This window comes from Fusarium oxysporum, chromosome 5, assembly GCF_000149955.1.
Source record: "Fusarium oxysporum f. sp. lycopersici 4287 chromosome 5, whole genome shotgun sequence".
NCBI classification, from domain to species: Eukaryota; Fungi; Ascomycota; class Sordariomycetes; order Hypocreales; family Nectriaceae; genus Fusarium; species Fusarium oxysporum.
This window is the reverse complement of record NC_030990.1, coordinates 400,240-418,082: the sequence shown is the minus strand read 5'-3', so window position 1 is coordinate 418,082 and position 17,843 is coordinate 400,240. Positions and strand designations below refer to the sequence as shown.

The 17,843-nt window shown below is 47.9% G+C and overlaps 8 protein-coding genes across 8 annotated transcripts; 3 read left to right on the top strand and 5 right to left on the bottom strand.

Annotated features, from left to right (window-relative positions):
- Window positions 1-287: 287 nt before the first annotated feature.
- Window positions 288-1,645, bottom strand: FOXG_15324 (uncharacterized protein; the record flags this gene model as incomplete). Its single annotated transcript, XM_018395410.1, has 4 exons — window positions 288-310; window positions 367-606; window positions 781-920; window positions 1,602-1,645. 4 exons carry the CDS (start codon window positions 1,643-1,645, stop codon window positions 288-290), a joined length of 447 nt encoding a protein of 148 aa, XP_018255262.1.
- A 1,207-nt stretch (window positions 1,646-2,852) lies between these two features.
- Window positions 2,853-4,538, top strand: FOXG_15323 (uncharacterized protein; the record flags this gene model as incomplete). Its single annotated transcript, XM_018395409.1, has 1 exon — window positions 2,853-4,538. One exon carries the CDS (start codon window positions 2,853-2,855, stop codon window positions 4,536-4,538), a length of 1,686 nt encoding a protein of 561 aa, XP_018255261.1.
- A 363-nt stretch (window positions 4,539-4,901) lies between these two features.
- On the bottom strand, window positions 4,902-6,565 carry FOXG_15322 (uncharacterized protein; the record flags this gene model as incomplete). Its single annotated transcript, XM_018395408.1, has 4 exons — window positions 4,902-5,075; window positions 5,134-6,115; window positions 6,167-6,217; window positions 6,268-6,565. The coding sequence occupies 4 exons, from the start codon at window positions 6,563-6,565 to the stop codon at window positions 4,982-4,984; spliced, it is 1,425 nt and encodes a 474-aa protein (XP_018255260.1). The 3' UTR covers window positions 4,902-4,981.
- A 1,514-nt stretch (window positions 6,566-8,079) lies between these two features.
- On the top strand, window positions 8,080-9,143 carry FOXG_15321 (uncharacterized protein; the record flags this gene model as incomplete). The annotated part of the gene is made up of 3 exons (XM_018395407.1): window positions 8,080-8,348; window positions 8,406-8,611; window positions 8,662-9,143. The coding sequence occupies 3 exons, from the start codon at window positions 8,080-8,082 to the stop codon at window positions 9,141-9,143; spliced, it is 957 nt and encodes a 318-aa protein (XP_018255259.1).
- Window positions 9,144-9,719: 576 nt separating this feature from the next.
- Window positions 9,720-11,133, top strand: FOXG_15320 (alcohol dehydrogenase; the record flags this gene model as incomplete). The annotated part of the gene is made up of 6 exons (XM_018395406.1): window positions 9,720-10,055; window positions 10,107-10,185; window positions 10,234-10,374; window positions 10,431-10,544; window positions 10,593-10,787; window positions 10,838-11,133. The coding sequence occupies 6 exons, from the start codon at window positions 9,720-9,722 to the stop codon at window positions 11,131-11,133; spliced, it is 1,161 nt and encodes a 386-aa protein (XP_018255258.1).
- A 205-nt stretch (window positions 11,134-11,338) lies between these two features.
- On the bottom strand, window positions 11,339-12,571 carry FOXG_15319 (uncharacterized protein; the record flags this gene model as incomplete). Its single annotated transcript, XM_018395405.1, has 1 exon — window positions 11,339-12,571. The coding sequence occupies one exon, from the start codon at window positions 12,569-12,571 to the stop codon at window positions 11,339-11,341; it is 1,233 nt and encodes a 410-aa protein (XP_018255257.1).
- A 695-nt stretch (window positions 12,572-13,266) lies between these two features.
- On the bottom strand, window positions 13,267-14,603 carry FOXG_15318 (uncharacterized protein). The gene has a single exon (XM_018395404.1). It carries the CDS (start codon window positions 14,403-14,405, stop codon window positions 13,353-13,355), a length of 1,053 nt encoding a protein of 350 aa, XP_018255256.1. The 5' UTR covers window positions 14,406-14,603; the 3' UTR covers window positions 13,267-13,352.
- An 82-nt stretch (window positions 14,604-14,685) lies between these two features.
- On the bottom strand, window positions 14,686-17,443 carry FOXG_15317 (uncharacterized protein). Its single transcript, XM_018395403.1, has 4 exons — window positions 17,244-17,443; window positions 15,493-17,189; window positions 15,236-15,439; window positions 14,686-15,184 (listed from the first exon to the last, which is right to left on the bottom strand). The coding sequence occupies exons 1-4, from the start codon at window positions 17,363-17,365 to the stop codon at window positions 14,964-14,966; spliced, it is 2,244 nt and encodes a 747-aa protein (XP_018255255.1). The 5' UTR covers window positions 17,366-17,443; the 3' UTR covers window positions 14,686-14,963.
- Between the last annotated feature and the right edge of the window lie 400 nt (window positions 17,444-17,843).

Sequence of the window (17,843 nt, the reverse complement as noted above, 5' to 3'; positions counted from 1 at the left end):
ATATCCCCGATCTATTTTAACCCCGACCCCGAGAAAAATATTTCATGGCTAGTAACGCATAGCTTCCAGGGGTCATACGAATATCTCCGCTCCACATTAGCGCCGACCCCGTGATGGCCTCGGGCTTACTACCAATGCATCTAACTTGTTGACCAGAGAGATTGGAGCGGAAGCTCCGAAGTCAGACTAATAATTGCTTGCTGCACCTCGTCCGGCATCTCGAACCTGTTCTTCAACACCACATTTCCCGATGCATAATTGCAAACCATAAATACTCATTAGGATACTCATCCAGAGCTTGACCAACGTACTCATGCCAGTCATCAGTCCAAGCGAGACATCAAAACATAGCCACAAAATACTCACAGTAAACAGGACTCCACGACGCATACTCCCAGTCGATTATAACCAACGACCCATCGTCTAATACCATGATGTTCTTCCTTTGGAGGTCGTTATGTGAGAATATGGAACTATTGTCACCGTTGAAGATGGCTGGAAGAACTCGTTGGTAGTACCGAACCTTTTGGGCTCCTCTTGGGCCAAGCTGAATGGCGTATGATTGAATAATAGCATCGACGAACTCTCTTTCGCTCTTCAATGGCCCTGTAATATCATCTTGCATGAACAAGTGTATATTTGGTGGACCACCGTGGGTTGTGCCAAAGTACTCAGGGTGTTTCAATTACCGAAGCTCATCCAAATATGTGCGAAGAGTACGGGCAATTGAAGCCTTGCACGTCGGATCGATATCGCTCCACAGGTCCATCAGTGACTTACCCGGTATATATTCCATGAGAATGCAGGTGATGATTTTCTTGTCCTCTTTTCTTCGATAGATTGCGTAGACCCTAGGTACCGGTATCGTAGTGTGCTTTGCTACGTAGAGCATGTTAATGGCTTCGATTGGTCGGACATTTCTACCGAATTTCATGATAAATCTCTGCTATATTTTGACAACATTGGCACCTCATTCTCTATTAGGAATGATTTCCCTGCTCTCTATGTCATTTGGAGTCGGCAGCGGTGTCGTATAGTCCTGCGACGCATCCTCGAACAGGACGTCGTACGGCAGCCCGCAGGATTCTATCGACTCCATGTCTGTTGGCATTATTGCTTTTGGTAGGATGGTTTGGCTGATAAGTCTTCTGTTCGAGGAAGTGCTAAAAAAGCCGAAAGAGGGGAAAGAAAATGGCGGCACGAGTTATTAGGCATCCAACGTAACAGGACCAACACGACTAAGAACCCCTGTCACAATTTTAGGCGGAGGGATTGGCAAGGGCACACCAGCTTGATTTCTGGAGCAAGATTATTATCTGAATGCGATACCTCTATTCTAACACAACTAGGGGAAATTGTATTAGCCGTTGAAAACCCTGTCGGAGCTACAGACGTGCAAGCCTAAGAGCAAGTACCGCGATATCCTGCGCCCTTCTCCCACTCAGGCCCATAACCATTAGTTGCCCCATACAACTTGCACCTGGTATAAAAGTCATCACCGCTTATGACGTTGCCTGGTTTCTGGATGCATTTAACACCATCAAATGTCGCCTGATGCTCTTGTCAAACGTTTACTCCAAGATTGTAAGGGGGCTACTTACAACAGATCCCCAGCGCATGGCACAGACAGCATTGGTCCAATCATTTCGGGAAATCCATCCTTCAGGAGTGTTCAAGCAGCAGTTGTGACTACTATGGTCCTTTGAACTTATCTGTTGTATCAGTACGGATGTTAATACAATGAAATCGGTGGGAGTATATGTACCCATTTGCCGCTTGGGCAAGAAAGAGGCCAAGGGCCAGTGCCTTAATAGTAACTTCCATTATTATTATCTGTATCGAAGGGGAGATAGAAGGTAAAGTGTGCTTGATAAAAGTCTGGATTATATTTGAGAAGGAAAAGAACCCCTTTTTACGTTCAGTCTTCATCCATCACTTTATCACCGCGCCTTCGATACATAAGCCAACTAGAACATGATCCGACTCTCTGATCATGTATTACAAAGGTAATAAAACAATATTCTGAAGCCAGGAAATGAATCTATCCACTCCATTCCTGGTAGCTGCGTTGCTCGAGCGTTGTCTCCACGGAATTGCCTTGCGTCAACTCCACCGACTTCACAGGAATGAACTGACACTTTGAACTGCCGTGCTTCTGATTGTGGCTTCTCGTGGCCTATACTTTGAACAAGCCTTTTATACTTTTGCCAGTATGGTAAGACTTGAGCCCAACAACACAGGATATATGGCTAGTGGATTGTCATAGAGCTATATGTTCTAACAGCACATTTTAATCAATAAGCATACTAGGTTGCCGCTACATGTTGTGTTAGATATATCTGTCTTTAAAATATGTCTTTACTTGCATCCTTGACTCATATCGCTATTTTCATGGCTAGTACCAGTCTTGATTCATCTCGGGTTCCATAGTATCTGTATTCCATCGCATTGATCATGGTGCCTTTATGTGACTTATGTGACTACTGGGTCTTGTCGAGCCTGTCGTTCCAGCATATGGCGTACCCTGTAGCTGGCGAAATCTTTGCTGTTGCCTCGCCACAATTCCGAATTTCGTCCCACTTCCCATTTCTGCAACGAGAGGTAGTATTAGTCATTCCGAGATTAATTGGACAAGAGCACTGGTTCAACAAGCTGATCCATGCAATTAAGCATCGTGGAAGTTTCCGTATGCTACCCGGTCTCATCGGAACCTTCGCGTAACTGTCGGGTAATGAAAAGTGGAGATACCTACACATGTTGGTACACGCTTTTATGAAGAAGGGTTCATATTACGAGAGTATGTAACGGCTAAACAATACGGATTGTAATTCTTTTGGATAATTTTTAATGCAATGGGAGTTCCATCGACAACGAATATTCCTAAGGAGACTGTATCACATCTGGATACTGCCCCTATTCCTAAGCCAGGGGTTCTTTTGCAAGTCAGAGCAGGAAGAGTCAAGAAAGGCGCCCTAGGAGGCGAGATCACATCTGCTATCTACAAACAGCGACATGACGGACCAATATTCTGTAGCGCGACTGGTGTGCTGGGCGACGAACACGCTTCCAGCAGACACGGCGGCACAGAACGCGCAGTGCATCAGTATAACCCAGATCATTACCCAGACTGGCGAGCCGAGAACCCACCAGAGCCAGATCTATACGATGTCGGAGCATACGGCGAGAATCTTGTCACGACGAACATGAATGACGACAATGTGTGTATTGGCGACACATACCAGCTCGGTAAAGACGTTGTTCTCGAAGTCAGCGAACCACGACATCCATGCTTCAAACTCAACTCCCGATTCAAATGGCCGCGAGCCCTAAAACGAACGATACGAACAGGACGAGCAGGCTGGAACATGCGAGTCTTGAAGACAGGCAATATTTGCAAAGGAGACACAATCTCTTTGCTAGATCGACCATATCCCAAGTGGTCTGTGTTGAACGTTCAGCGTGTCATCAGAGCAAGGGATGTCTCCCTGAATCTGCTGGCGGAATGTACACAGCTTCCTATGACAGATCTCTTTCTGGATATTGCAAAAGAGAGATTGAGGAGTGCTCCAAAGACATACACTCTGGTCGACGCTCGCCTTGTCGCTCAGCGTGTTAGGAAGCTCACATTTGCCTTGAAAGAGCCTGTGACTCTTGTCAACCCCGCGTTCGACCCTTACGCCTTTGCCCAGATCACATTCGGAAGCGAAAAAGAATTCGAGCGCTCTTACTCGATTGTAGACGGCGATATCTATAAGTTTAGCCTGGGCGTGTCGCTCGATCGACAATCACGAGGAGGTTCAGCCTATCTACACAACGAGTTGAAGATCGGCGACGAGATTGCAATGTTCCCTGGGACAAACCCTTCTGCACGAGAAAACGACGATAAATGCGACCAGAGCTTGACGCGTATCCTGATTGTTGGAGGGATCGGGATAACAGCTTTCCTCCCATCGATGCGTGACTGGGAGAGCAAAGGCCTACCATACCATTTACATTACGCCGTTCGAAGTCTTGAAGAGGCCGCCTTTCTCGATCAACTTCCCAAAAACAAAATCGCTTTGTATTGTCGATCAGACGGTGAACGACTCGATATTAGAAACGCCATACCGAAGCCCGGTTATAATGGAACATACAACGCACGCATATTCTCCTGTGGACCTTCAGGCATGATGAAAGAATGTGCAAATATTGCCAATGAATTTGGGTATCCAGACCGTATGCTACATTTCGAAGATTTTGGCAATGGTGGAGGTGGCGATCTGGGAGATGCCTTTGAAGTCCAAGTCGATGAGCCGGATTCCAACAGACACGAAACGATGACGGTTCCTCCGAACAAGACCCTACTAGACGTGCTCAACGACGCGGGGTTTGATATATTGTACTCGTGTAAGTCTGGAGCTTGCGGTGCTTGTAAAGTTGCAGTTTGCGAGGGGAAGGTTGACTATAAGAGCACGGCGCTGCTTGAGAAAGAAAAGGGGCGGGCATTACAGGCTTGTGTTGATCGTGGTATTGGGAGGCTTAAGATAGAGATAGATTAGGTCATAATGTACACTCCTTCGAAGAGCAGTATTTTCAAATTAAAAGTGATCCTGCTTTATGACGCTGATCCCCATTCTGTATCTAATGTTCCCGTTTGTTATTTAATCAGGATGAAGTTGGCAGGAGGTTCGAACTATCTTAGACATAGACCATTTTGAAAGACTACAACACAGCATATGACGATTCATGTCACGCGCGAGACGGCCGGAATCGTAGGTGAGGACGACAAAACCAGTCTATGGGCAATTGAACAGACAGTACATATGAAGATAAAGGAGATGAATTATTGTTTGGCAACTCTGTCTAAGCTACACGTTACATAAAAAGATTTACAAAGGCTAGCGCCTCTGCTCATCTTTTATCCGTGGTCCATCTCTTATTGTAAAACCAGATCGTAAGCTAGAACATGACTTGGCATGTGACCCGTACAACCAGTGCGATCTTACTGCACGAAACCCGAATTGTCCGCACAGTCAAAGACCTTGGCAATTGCCCCAGTGTCAAATGCCTCTTTGATCAAAATGCCAACAGAGTAACTGGAATGTCTGGTTAGTACATCACACGGAAGGAAATAGAGAATCAGTCAGTACTTACGTGCCAGCCACAATCATATAGAAACCAAGAATCATAATGAGCACATGCAAGGCGTACTTAACCTTCTGGCCCAGCGTCCCAGTCTTGTAGCTCTTGAAGTCATACATCCACAGTAGCGCAGGAAATACCAGGCTAAATGGCGCAAAGCAAAGAGAACCGGCCAAGCCGAGAAGATAGTTCAAGATCGGCACCGCCTCCGCCACGATGAAGGCTGCAGTTCCCAGGGCCAGGTTGATACCAAGCCAAGTGCTCCAGTGAGTAAATGTATTGGCCTGCAGGTGCTCAGAGTCTCGTAATATGCGGACAAAGGCATATTTGGCAGCGACATGCTGATAGATGCCAACGCCGAGAATAAGTCCGGGTAAAGAGACTCCGTAAGCGATCTTCTTGATGAGAGGACCGGCACTGCCAAAAGCCGGCGTTGAGATCCAAGTTCCGCACCATCTGTAAATAACAAGGCTGAAAGAGAGATACATGGCTCCGACAATGAAGCCAGCCACAAGACAAGCCTTGCGATAATCATGCGGTCTCTTCATCTCAGATATGACAGGTAAGAACATGGAAGAGCCGCAGGTACTGATGAAGATATTTGTCGCGTTGATCATACCGACAACAAAGCTCGGATACGCAATTGGTGCCCAGCCGAGCTCGAAGTCGCCCGTTTTAGGAGCTGCAGCTGGCCTGTCGACTTGCGTCACAGCGACAACGAAGATAAAAACTCCGAGGACGAATGTGATGAAGCCAAACCAGGTTAGCCAACCTAGACGGGCGAATGTGCGTATCGACGAGAAGAGCGTGATGAGGATAGCGGAGACGAGGGCGAAGACGACGGTGCATGCTCCATGATCTGATAGTGCGTTGAGACCGATAGCTGATGTGACTATGCCGCCTGCAGAGATGAGGACTTGAGCGACGATGATCTGTACACCGACAAGTTCACGACCCCAACGACCCCAGATGAGGCCCATCATATCAGCTAGTGCTGGACAGGTATAAGCGACTGTTCAATCTCGGTCGGGGCTTTGCTGCTTACTGTGGCATTCGGTATGATTATGCTTGAAATCGCCAAGAACGAGAGCGGTATCTAAATGGAAAACCGTTAGTCAAGCTCCAAGGCTTCATGCATGTACTTACAAACGTTGAGCGAAGTGTATCCAACGATGCACAGAGATCCTCCGACAGAGCCTAGCGCACCAAGAGCACCAGGGATGGCAAGGATACTCATCGCGAAGTTGATCTTGAGAAACACCACAGTAGCGCGCTGCCAACTGACGGTTCTGAACTCAACTCCATCGACGTTCTCCTGAAAGACCTCCCTCGACTCTCCCTTCTCGGTATCAGAACTACCAGCCTCACCATGATGCGGTGAGATCTTCTCGTCTTTGGAGGAAGATGTATACTGGTCCATGGAAGAAATTGTTGGAGACGCCATTGTCGGAAGATGAGTGCAGCTTGGAGATGATGGGATGAAGAAGTGAATAGTGGTATTTATACCTGACTGGGCTAGGGAGTCAGTGTATGGGCTGTTGCAATGCTGGGGTAAAGCGGGGCAGCCTTAGCTCTGTCGCTAGAGAGATAACTACAAAATGATGGATCCCAACCGATGGGATAAGCCACTGACTCGGATTGGGGGGTGAGCATAAAAGCAGCCTACAGCGAGTAAGCAAGAAAAAGCACATCTCCCCGACCAATGAGCGCGCTGGAGTTATAGGTATATACTACACATTTGTATGTATACAGATTCGAGAAGCCTGAAGAGTAGCTCATCTTACAGGAGCTCCGGCATCTTGATACCAGGTATGAAAGATAACCTCTATCTCCTAATCTGATACCATAATAACGGCCATTCATCATGGGGCATTGTAGTGGGCTAGACTCGCTACCGGGGTCAAGTCTGGGATGTCGGGATATCCGACCGCGAACCCGGTATCTGGTCCGTGGGAGTCGGTTAGACGACCCCAGAATCTCGCTTAGACGTAACTTCACTTGAAGCTTTGGCGGATTACGGTTACTCGTGGTTACCTGATAAAGGCTTGATATATTGTATCGTTGACTCTATCTTAGTCTAAGCATATGTTCGGCTTCATCGGCTACCATTCAAGTTAGGTTTATTATTCTCTAGGCTATGGCTCTCGTCGGTTCAGGCGGCTTTTTATTGTTTGCATACCCAGAAAAGCAGACCTTGGGCTAGTAAATGTGGCCGTTTGGGGTCTGTGCTAGTCCAGGGTTCAATGTCAAGAGTTGCATAAGGAAAGGACCGTCTGAAAGGTCGGATCCCAGAGACAGTAAATCAGGAGCTTGGTGCTAGGGACATATGAACTTGCCACCTTTAGAGTTTCCAACTTGGCATGTAAGCCCTGTATTGATACACCGCCAAGTAAGACATCCATTCAAGCTTTGCGTGGAACATGTTTACGGCTCACTAGCTAGAATGGTATGACTGAAAGTTCATTTATGTATTCCAGTCACTGTCGAAACGGCCCTTGTAAGGTCCCGCCGGAATTGATGCTCTTGTCAAGGTATCCAATGGCCAGAAGCAATACCCAACACTAGTACCGTCATGAGGTCTTGTCATCTCCACAGTGTCCGCTCCCAGGGATTGTACCGCGCCAAGCAACATCCAGCCTGACATTACTGACACTCCCCAGATGGCAAGCCGAACCTTATCAAGATAAGTAAGGGCCCTTTTCTTTAGCGTACACCACGGATGCGGGGAAGACTCCACGCAATGGCATGAAAGCGTAGAGATACCGGGGAACTGGGGAACCTCCGGCAACTAAATGGAACCTCCGAACCTAATCCCATGAAATCCAGCAATGCCGCGCTCAAGCCGGGGACGCTGAGAGGCTTATAGTCTCAAGTCTGTTTTGTGTTTTGAGGTGTAACTGTTCTTCGTTGACGAAGATAAATTCCTCATAGCCTCTTTCATTGGTCCATTCAGTGGCCATGGTTAACCTCGACCCCATCAACGCCAAGTTTGCGGCCGCAATCGATGGCCTGTCTGCTCCTCATCAGCTTGGGGGCCCAGACAAGGCATTCGAGAGCCTGGAAGAGTTACAGCGCCATGAACCAGCGAATGATATTGTCACACAGTCAATTGAAGTCGGGGTGGAATATGGCCCGACATCTGTGACACTGTTTAGACCAAAGGCTCTGGTTCACAAGCCACTTCCAATGATCTTTTACACTCATGGTGGCGGCTGGGTCATGGGGAGGTAAGCATGACTCCTTACTTCTATACTAATTATGTCAATCAAGCTGATATGCGCAAGTGCCAAATCGTTTGCCGTGTTAGTCGAGGACTTGGCTCGGCGAACTGGAGCTGCCATAGTCTTTCCGGACTACACGCTTGCACCACATAGAACGTTTCCGTTCCCATTTGAGCAGAGCTATGAAGTTCTGGAGTATATGATTCGTCATGGAAAGCGGTACAACCTTTTGGTCAAAACCATTGCTCTGGCTGGTGATAGTGTTGGAGGTATGTTGTGTATAATAAGCCAGCTTCGACTAAGCGCTGATCATCTGTAGGACACATGGCCATTGCCATGATGCAGATGTCGTTGCAAAGACAACTGCCCGCCACAGTCGGTCAGATCGTTCTCTGGGCTCCCGTAACCGTTACACACAAGAAGTATCCCTCGTACACCACATTCAAGGACGGGCCTTTCCTACCAGAGGCGACAATGGATTGGATGATTGAGACGTTCATCCCGAACAAAAGTGACAGAGAAACAGCGCTGGGTTCTCCTCTAACACATCTCCCAGACGATGTCGTGTCAAAATTTCCTCCAACCATTATCTTTCTATCAGCGGTTGACCCCCTAGTTGACGAAGGCGTAGCCTTTGGTCAAAGGCTACAGGGCCTCGGGGTTGATGCATCTATTATAAAGGCTGAAGGGCAGATGCATGCCTTCTGCCTTGTGAAGGCGTTGCGGAATGGACCTACTGCTCAAGCGATACTAGAATTGGCGGCTCTTAGGTTACAAAGGTCATTTCCAGCTTCAACATGATTGACTTCTCTGAGACAATTGGTCAAGAGTCTGTAGAGAACTATAGCTGGCTAATACAACAGTCTTATGTAGTAGCACTTAATTTACAGATCACTGAGCCTCCTGCTAGCATATCGATCTATTGTCAAGGCCTTCCTAAGTGAACGAAGTAGTCTTACAAGATAGGGTACATGCTGAGGGCTATCGAGGGTTAATCAAGAGATACAACTTCTTGTTGATGGCCAACGAGGACAGAATACTATCCAACAACTGTTCTTAATTCGAGAATTCAACTGTTGAGGCGACTAGACGCGCTATCGTCTCCATACCGCTAAGAAACTCCGTGCGCCATCGTTGGGAGAAAATAGGCAGGACCTTTCGTCTTGGCTTCAAGCGAACTATGCGGGTAACCTACCTCGTTTGGCTGGCAAGGATCCTACCCCAGATTCGGTGAATCTTATCTGTTAACGTTAGGTCTCGGTGACACGCACGAAGTCGGTTGTGCTTAGCGTGGGATAACGCATTCCGCCATAGCCGGGTGCTCCCCGAAATGATTTGAATCCCGGTGCTTGCCGAAACACTGTATCAGCACTCCATATGTCGCGTAGTCGGAATGGAAACCCCGGTAAGCGTTCATTTTCAGCTTTTCAATACCCTTATTCCTTGCAAAGAGAGGCTAAACTCGTCATACGGTACTACCACTCACATTCGAATTGGTACAATTTCGTCAGCCTCACACGACACCACATCCTGTGCACACAGCCAACACCAACAATGGTCAAGTCAATGCGCTTCCGAGACTTGCAAGTCCCTACGCCAGGCTTTGGTGCCATGGGCATCAGCTTCGCACTAGGCAATGACCTCAGTTACGATGAGGCCGAGCCCGTGTTGCTGGAAGCATTGGAACAGGGTTGTACATTCTGGGATACTGCTGTACGTATCGTTGACTCTCTTGAACAATGACAGCTAACCATTCGGCTCAAGGTTTCTTACGGTCCTGGAAAGAATGAGAAGATCCTCGGTGACTTTATCAGAAAGCACAACTGTCGCGATAAAATTTTCAGTACGTTTTTTCTTTTTCGGGGCTGTTTTTGGCTAACCTTTGTAATAGTTGCATCAAAGTGTGGTATTGCTGCTTTTGAAGACGGATCAGTGACCAACTCGACTGAGCATATCACGACATATATCGAGGGAACAATCGAAAGACTAGGGTTTACTCCCGACTTGTACTATATTCACCGCATGGATCCAAGTAAGCAACCCTCACCGAGGTCAACTAGCCGAGTACATGCTGACAGAAGCCCCCAGATACACCACTTGAAGAATCCATCCCTGCTCTCGATTCCCTCCGCAAACAAGGCAAAACAAAGTACATCGGTTTATCTGAATGCTCTGCTGAGACGCTGCGAAATGCAAACTCAAGTGAGCATCCGATTTAATCTATAAAAACACCAAGGCTGACTCAACAAGTCGCCAGAATCGACGCCGTCCAAGCAGAATATTCCGCTTTCGAAACGATCCACGAGACCGACGGTCTGATCGACACAGCCCGTGAGCTCGACATCGAGTTTATAGCTTATGGTCCCCTCGGCCACGGATGGCTCGTAGAGAACTTCCCCTACCAAACGCCCGAAGACTTTGCCCCCGAAGATTACAGACGCCAGAGTCAGTCTTCCCACTCCCCATGCACCAATACCTGCTCACAGATTCTACAGTTCCTAAATGGCAAGGCGAGAACTTTTATGCCAACAAGAGAATCGCCGATGGTTTCCGCGAGCTCGCCAAGCGTAAGAAGTGTACATTGCCCCAGGTTGCTCTTGCGTGGGTCGCAGCGCAGGGCATGATTTCAATCCCGGGCACGACGAAGCCGGAGCGTTTGGTAGAGAACTTTGCGTCGAGGGATATAGAGCTTACGGAGGAGGAGATCAGGGATATGAGGAAGTTGGTTGATGCTTTGAAACCGCAGGGGGATAGGTATAATGAGGTCGCCATGAGGAACATTGGTAAATAAACAACAGGTCGGCGTGCATAGGTTATTATGTTATACTTGTTTATTAGGCTTGCCTTGACGACTTAAGTCCTATGCGGTACTTCTCTCATGAGCTGTCATTCATATGTCATGAGATTCAACAGCCCTTCGCACTACAGTAATGCATTCAATCCAACATATGCTCTTTTGTATTGGAGAGAGGTATCAATTCCAAGTTATCTAATTATCATAGTAGTAGATTGTGGAGCTCCGCTTTCTTCTCCTCCCCCTTATACTCAAGATGCGCAATCGACACTTTCTGAGAACCAGCCTCTGTCGACTCGTAAATCTCATGAAACCCCGTAATCTGTGCTGGCTGTCCTTTAGTATCCATCTCCTCCATTGGCGTAAACTCTCCACAGAATCCCCACCGCGTCGCCTCCTTCCAACCTCTCACCATCCAGTCATTAGCCTTCTTTGGATACAACTCCACCGTCTCACCCAGGGTCATATCATGAGCCATGACAGGAAAGATATTATCGTAGGCATCTGCCTCGATCAGCTTGTCAATACTCTCCTTTGCCTCCACCGCTTCTAGGTGCCATCCTGGCTCTGTTGTTGGGTCAAAGAATGGTCTCTCTGGGTCCTTCCAAGGGTGGATGTTGAGGAAGAGCCTTCCGGGGCAAGCGGAGAGATTTCGGCCGAGAGGGTTTGGAGAGATCATCGTGGGTAGGGGGGTATACGGCGATGGTCTGAACTCGCCACAGTGATGAGCGATATCACCGCCCAGAAGCATGAAAGAAGGGGGATCGGCAGTTGTGCGAGCTAGAGCAGACATGTGCCCGACTGCGTGGCCTGGCGAGCTCAAGAGGTAAAAGCTTCCATCGCCGTAGAAGTCATAAGCCTCAAATTTGCCAATTTTCAGACCCCTTTCTCCTTTGAAGTCGATCTCTATCAACTCACGACCCTCCCACGCTGTTTCATTGACATGCGAGTCTCTCACAGTGGGGTAACCTGGTATCATATTCTTCTTGAACCCTGGACCAACAATAAGATCCGTTCTCATTGGAAAGGTTTGTGGGTCACCAGCATGATCAAAATGCCAATGCGACCAAATAATAGCCCCAATGTCATCGAGACTCTGTCCATTCTCGCGTAGGATTGAGGCGACGTCTGTTTGCACCTCAATTTTGCATCCACTTGATTTGATACCGGCGACAAAAGTCTCTGGGAGATTCTCCCAGTCCTTTCGCACGCCGAGGTCAAATACCATAGTATCATATTTCGTGTTGGAGCCAGGGTGCTTGATGAGGAAGGAGTATGATCGGACGTTGATTGTGTCGAACCCAGGTACGAGAGGTTCCACAAAGGTTGAGGCGGGGAACCCGCTCATGAAGCTCGTTGTGTCTATGATGTAGACTTCAACGGTGTTTGGCGAGTCGGCGATATCGACTGGTGGGGGCAATCGACAGGGAGTCATGTTTGCGTTTCAACAGCAACTGAATCTCTATGTCGCTCCGAAATTTCTCTATGAAGTAGCAATGGATCTGAGTGTTGAGACTATATTGGGTCTTGCTATCCTGCATTGATCTATTACTTATTCAGGTGGCCGAGTCTATGGGTTATCCGGGTAAGAAGCCGAAGTCGGCACACTTATCTTTACCATGATAAGGCCTTGCTAGCGTTGGTTCCCAGTGATCGGTCAATTATTTGCGGGGTAAAGAAGCTAGCTTAGTAGGTTTCCCTTCATCATCTTAGTCGGTAGTTCAGAGGGTCTGCATCGGGTTCACTGGCCCGATGTTGAAGCTCTGGTATCTCTTAGTTAGATGCGGGGAAGTAACGGACACGCCGGATAATGTGGTCTATACGATTTATCTTATCAGCTGGCGATAGCAACGACACTGAAGATATTGAGATATTTGATATGGAATTATCCTGCACTATTTGATTACTTGGCTCAAGTATGATGAGATGCATATGATAAGCGAAACAGAAGTCGGATATTCCTAAACTATAAAACAAATGTATAACCACTATCAAGGAGCGTTTGTGAAGTTATAGGGATTGGTCGCAGGCCGTGACGACGGCGTGGCAGGGAGTCATGAGCATGGCCAAACATCTTGTTCATGGCACGATTCTTACCTGAATGAATTCACGAAGAATTCTTATCAGTTTAGAGGTGTAAAAGGTACGTATAAACACTACGATATTCATGACACACTACCCGAAATGGTCTGACGATCTAAATAACCATGTTCATCTTATACCTTGCTCTGCCCAAGTCTCTTCTCCTGGGGAAGACTGTTTTTCTCCTCCTCTGTCAAATTGACATCAAAAATCCCAACCAACCCTTCAATGCGTTCTTCTTCCGTTTCGAACTTCTTAACAACCTTACGGCCACTACCAATCGTCTCCCTAACAGTGTCTTTAAAAAGGGTGAGGTTTCCGATAATCACCTCCTTGTCCTCATCCATAATCATCTTGGTGCAAGTGATGTACCTGGTAAAGAATGATTTCGGATTTGTCGATGTGAACCAAGACATGACTTCATAGTCCTGGGGTAGGAATTCCGTCTCAGTGAAACAGTAGACAGGTGTCCATATCTTTTCATTCTCGGCTGGATTGTAGCAGACGTCGTAACACCACATTTTTGTGCCGTGAGAAGGGTCTGTAGCATATGTCTCTGGGATGGAGCGTTTCTGAATGCGAATCTCGCGCGGTGCGATACTGAGAGTCTCGAATCCGTCTTGCAGAGGGAAAGGGAGATTAGGTCCCATGGAACCCATTCCTACATCGACGCCGTACCATTCATCGCCCAGGAGCACGAGAAGAAGCATATGATTCCATCCATCGTAAGTAGCGCTCTGGTTCTTGCGGACTTCTGGGTACGGGCTCATGGCGCGTGATACACGACCACCGCAGTTACGCACTTCGTAACCAAGCGAGCGAAGAGCAGTGCCGAGAAAGATGTTGTTCTCCATGCATCGCCCTCCTCGACGTCGTGTTACAATCTTGGTGTATAACTCCGCAGGATCCAGAGTGACGATCTTGCGAGGATCATAGTGAAGGACGAGATTCTCAAAAGGGACGTTGCATGTGTGATAACGTGTTATGGCTTGCAAGAGCGGGAGGCCATGTTCTTTTGTTCGGGCGAGTGCAGCGTCTTTCAACACGCTGTTGCCGAGGTCTAGAAATCTCTTTGCAAGTTTGATAGTTTTGAAGTAGTCTTGCAGCTCAGAAGGACTGTATCGCACACGGGCGGTCTCTTCCAGTGGAAGTTGAGTAAGAGCAGTGGGATCTTCGAGACGCGCCATGGTATGAGGAGTGGACTAGGAGAAACGAGGGATTATCCTGACTTGATAGGCTGGCTGATAACAATTTTGATATAATTCGATGTGTCCGACTTGTACATAACAACAATGAATTATTATACACGGGGATATCTAATAATCGGACCGAAGCTCCGCAATTTGGATCCGGTAGATAGGAATTAGTTATCATCAGGTAAGACCTTGTTAAGCCCGTAATGATCACATGACTCATGGTGACGTGGGGTAGGCCGGGGAGTTAAACCGGCCCATTCCGCTGTGATACACTGACTGCCTATTGAGGTCCAGACCATCTTGAGGGGCAATAAGCTTTTGTTCATCGTCAGGAGAGGGTCTTGATGGAATGAAAGCGAATCTTCCTTCAAACAGTCAGGACATTTGATAATATTTAACACATATTTCGATGGAAACGTTCCAGGGTTCTTCAAATAGGATCAGTGTCGGTACAAGTGAGACAATACCAAGACTCATTGTGAGGCCTCTAATCAATTGAACGCAACATCATGACCTGTCCAAACTTGCTATATTCATGCGGTGGCCGTCTCATCCTCCGCAAGGAAATCCCTCCCATAACCCATTCACAAAGCTCATACCATCGACAGGTGATTGATGAAAATGTTCAAAAATAGCCGGATCAAACATTTCCGACGCAAAAAGCTGAAAGGGATCCATGTTATCGAGATTAAAAGACATGGCGTCCGCAGAACCCGTAGAACTCGACCCATTATCGTGCATAATAGCAGACGCAGCATCCGGAGCAATTTCTAACGCCGTGTTAACAAAATGACCAGAAACGAAGACTGTCGGCGACGAACCTTTTTTGCCGCACATTCGCGAGAGTCTACGAATGTATTCTAGACAACTTAGCACGAGACTATTCTCGTGATCCAGATTCAGGAATATTGCTTCTGCTTTGCTGAGGAGGAACTTCATGTGGCTGACGGATGCTTCGTCAACTACAGTGTCTCCATGTTGTGCCCAGAGTAATCGCCCGCAGATTACCAGTGAGGCCGTGAAGACTAGACGAAAGAATCAGCAGACCACCTTATAACTAATTCTAAGGTATACTTACCATAGTAAAGCGTGAAATACCATACCCCAAGATTGTTCTTGCTCGTGGAATCTACACTGATAACGGAATGAACAATATCAATTGTAAGTTGTGCTGAGCGAACACATTCATGCGCTTCCGCCATGGCGAGCTGTATCAAGTACGATGAGCTTTCACTCGCCCTGTCATCCTGTCGGAACAAATGTCGTATCGTAGCGCTGAGCAGTGGTTTATGTATGAGAATACTCAGATTATGATATCTCATCGTAAGAATAACGCGAAGTCTGTTCGCCTTTGTGTTTTGAGAAAGAACATCCGACTCAACGTCGCACAGTTGAAGATGTGGCGGTAGATTCGCCGCCCAAAGCCGAAGTTGTTTTCGGAGTTCACCTGAGGCCTTGAGGTGGGCCATTTCATCAGGGTCTGCGTCGTGATCGAGATTTGCACCGTACTGAATGGCGAGAGACTTGCTCATCACCTGATACATCCTGAATGATACAGCCAAGAAATCACCAGGTAGATCGGCAGCGTCAGAGGTCGGAGGTGACCATCCAGATGCTGGCTCTCGCCGCGTCATCTGCTCATCTGGAATACTCGCGGGTCTTCCCACAGCTGTGCTGAGCACTTTGTCAAGGCAGTATATGACCACCCAAGTCCGACGACGATATTCTTTCTGCACAGGATCAAGCGACCTCTCAGTGGACTCGGTGTGAAGTCCTAGAGCCATAGCCGATCGGATAACAAGACCGTAGTTGTTCCAGGCTTGCACGGAGCGTGAAGTTCCCTGACAATGAAGAACGACCAATATGAGATAATGAACTATCTCAAGACTTATGACACGTTTTGATAGCTCGTTGCAAAGGCCCAAAGCTCTTTTGTAGAAAGCGTTGGACCTCTCGAAGCGCTTCTTGGACGAGGTAGTGTAGTCCCTGTCAAAGTTACTCGCCATGGCAAATACCATGTTCAGAGTTCCAAGCCATGTTCTTCGAGCTCTTGTGAAGCCGTTGAGTCTGCATTCATTGTATGTACTTCTCATGGTCTCTTCGTGAATGAAGGGGAAGACAACACCAGCTGTGTCGAAGTAGAGATCAAGCAAAGTGTCCATCTCCTCGACAGATGGCAAGGCGGTGGGTAGTGAGTCTAGTGGTGTCGCCGAGCCTCCCAGAGAGCCTTTGCTTTGGGAGACACTTGCAACAACACTTTCTCCCAACACAGAAGCTCTGTCAAGCGCAGACGGTGCGCCCGGTGAGTGGTGCACAGCCGCGATGGCGCGAAGAAGAAGTTGCGTGAAGTTAATATTGGAGGCTTCGCCATAAAACGCCGATGTCTTTTCTTCGACAAACGTCATGGCCATCCCATTGGGAATACCTTCCTCATCCTGAGGCTCTTCTAGGCTTGTCGCACATGTCCCTGTCCCTGCTCCCGATGGCGCTGACGCTTTCGCCGGTGCAGTCGGTGCAGGTGAAGGCATAGAGTGGCCAACGTTCATGTTTCCATGTTGACATGGTGAGGTATTCGTGTTATTGCAAGGCGAGAGATGACCCTTGAGAACATCGTTCAACCGCTGGAGATTATGCTCAACAGAGCTGACACGCTGTTCGAGATCCGAGACATAGTCTTTGCGAACAATTACGTTCGTGGCAGAATCACCAGGCTCGTACATGCAGTCGAAACCAAGGGACAGGCATGACGAGCACGAAGGGCGCTGTCCATCGCATCTACCATGAGGTCAGCTCCCCGAAGGCACATTTCGGTAGTTTAAGGAAGTATACCTAGACTTGCGTGACCGACAGGCATTACATGCCAAACCAATACGTCTTCTCTTGTTTGTCGGTGGACCCGTCTCTGATTGATCCTGCTCCTGGTCTGATGGTTTCCTGGACTGTTCTGGCATCACGAGCTAACGTGAGAGTACAAAATGTGGGGTTAGAAAATGGGAAGGGAAGAGGTGCCGGCGATGCCGGGTTCGTCGGGGAAGCGAGGGAGAACTTGAACAGTGTTATAGAAAGGTTTCTGGGAACTAGCGGGGTATCTCGGCACAGAGCCCCGCTAGCCCCGTCTTATCAGTGAGCTGTTATCGAGCCCAGTGGAGTCTGGGCTCTTGACCTCCGTTATAGCGGGCTTGTGGTTTCAGTCACAGGCAAGATGATTGGTATTGGGCATATGGCCAGGGTCATATGCTCAGCCTGGCTAGCTGGGATAGCAGTGACAGGAATTGAGAGATACAAAATGGAGTCGATTATATATATGCACTAGAATCAAGGCTTGAAATTAAGGACCGGATTTAAATGCGAGTGCTGGTGCTATTTCTGCTATCAGACTCTGCCTCCGTCCAATCGCCAAGTCTGTTTGTTTGTTTGTTTGTTTGTATA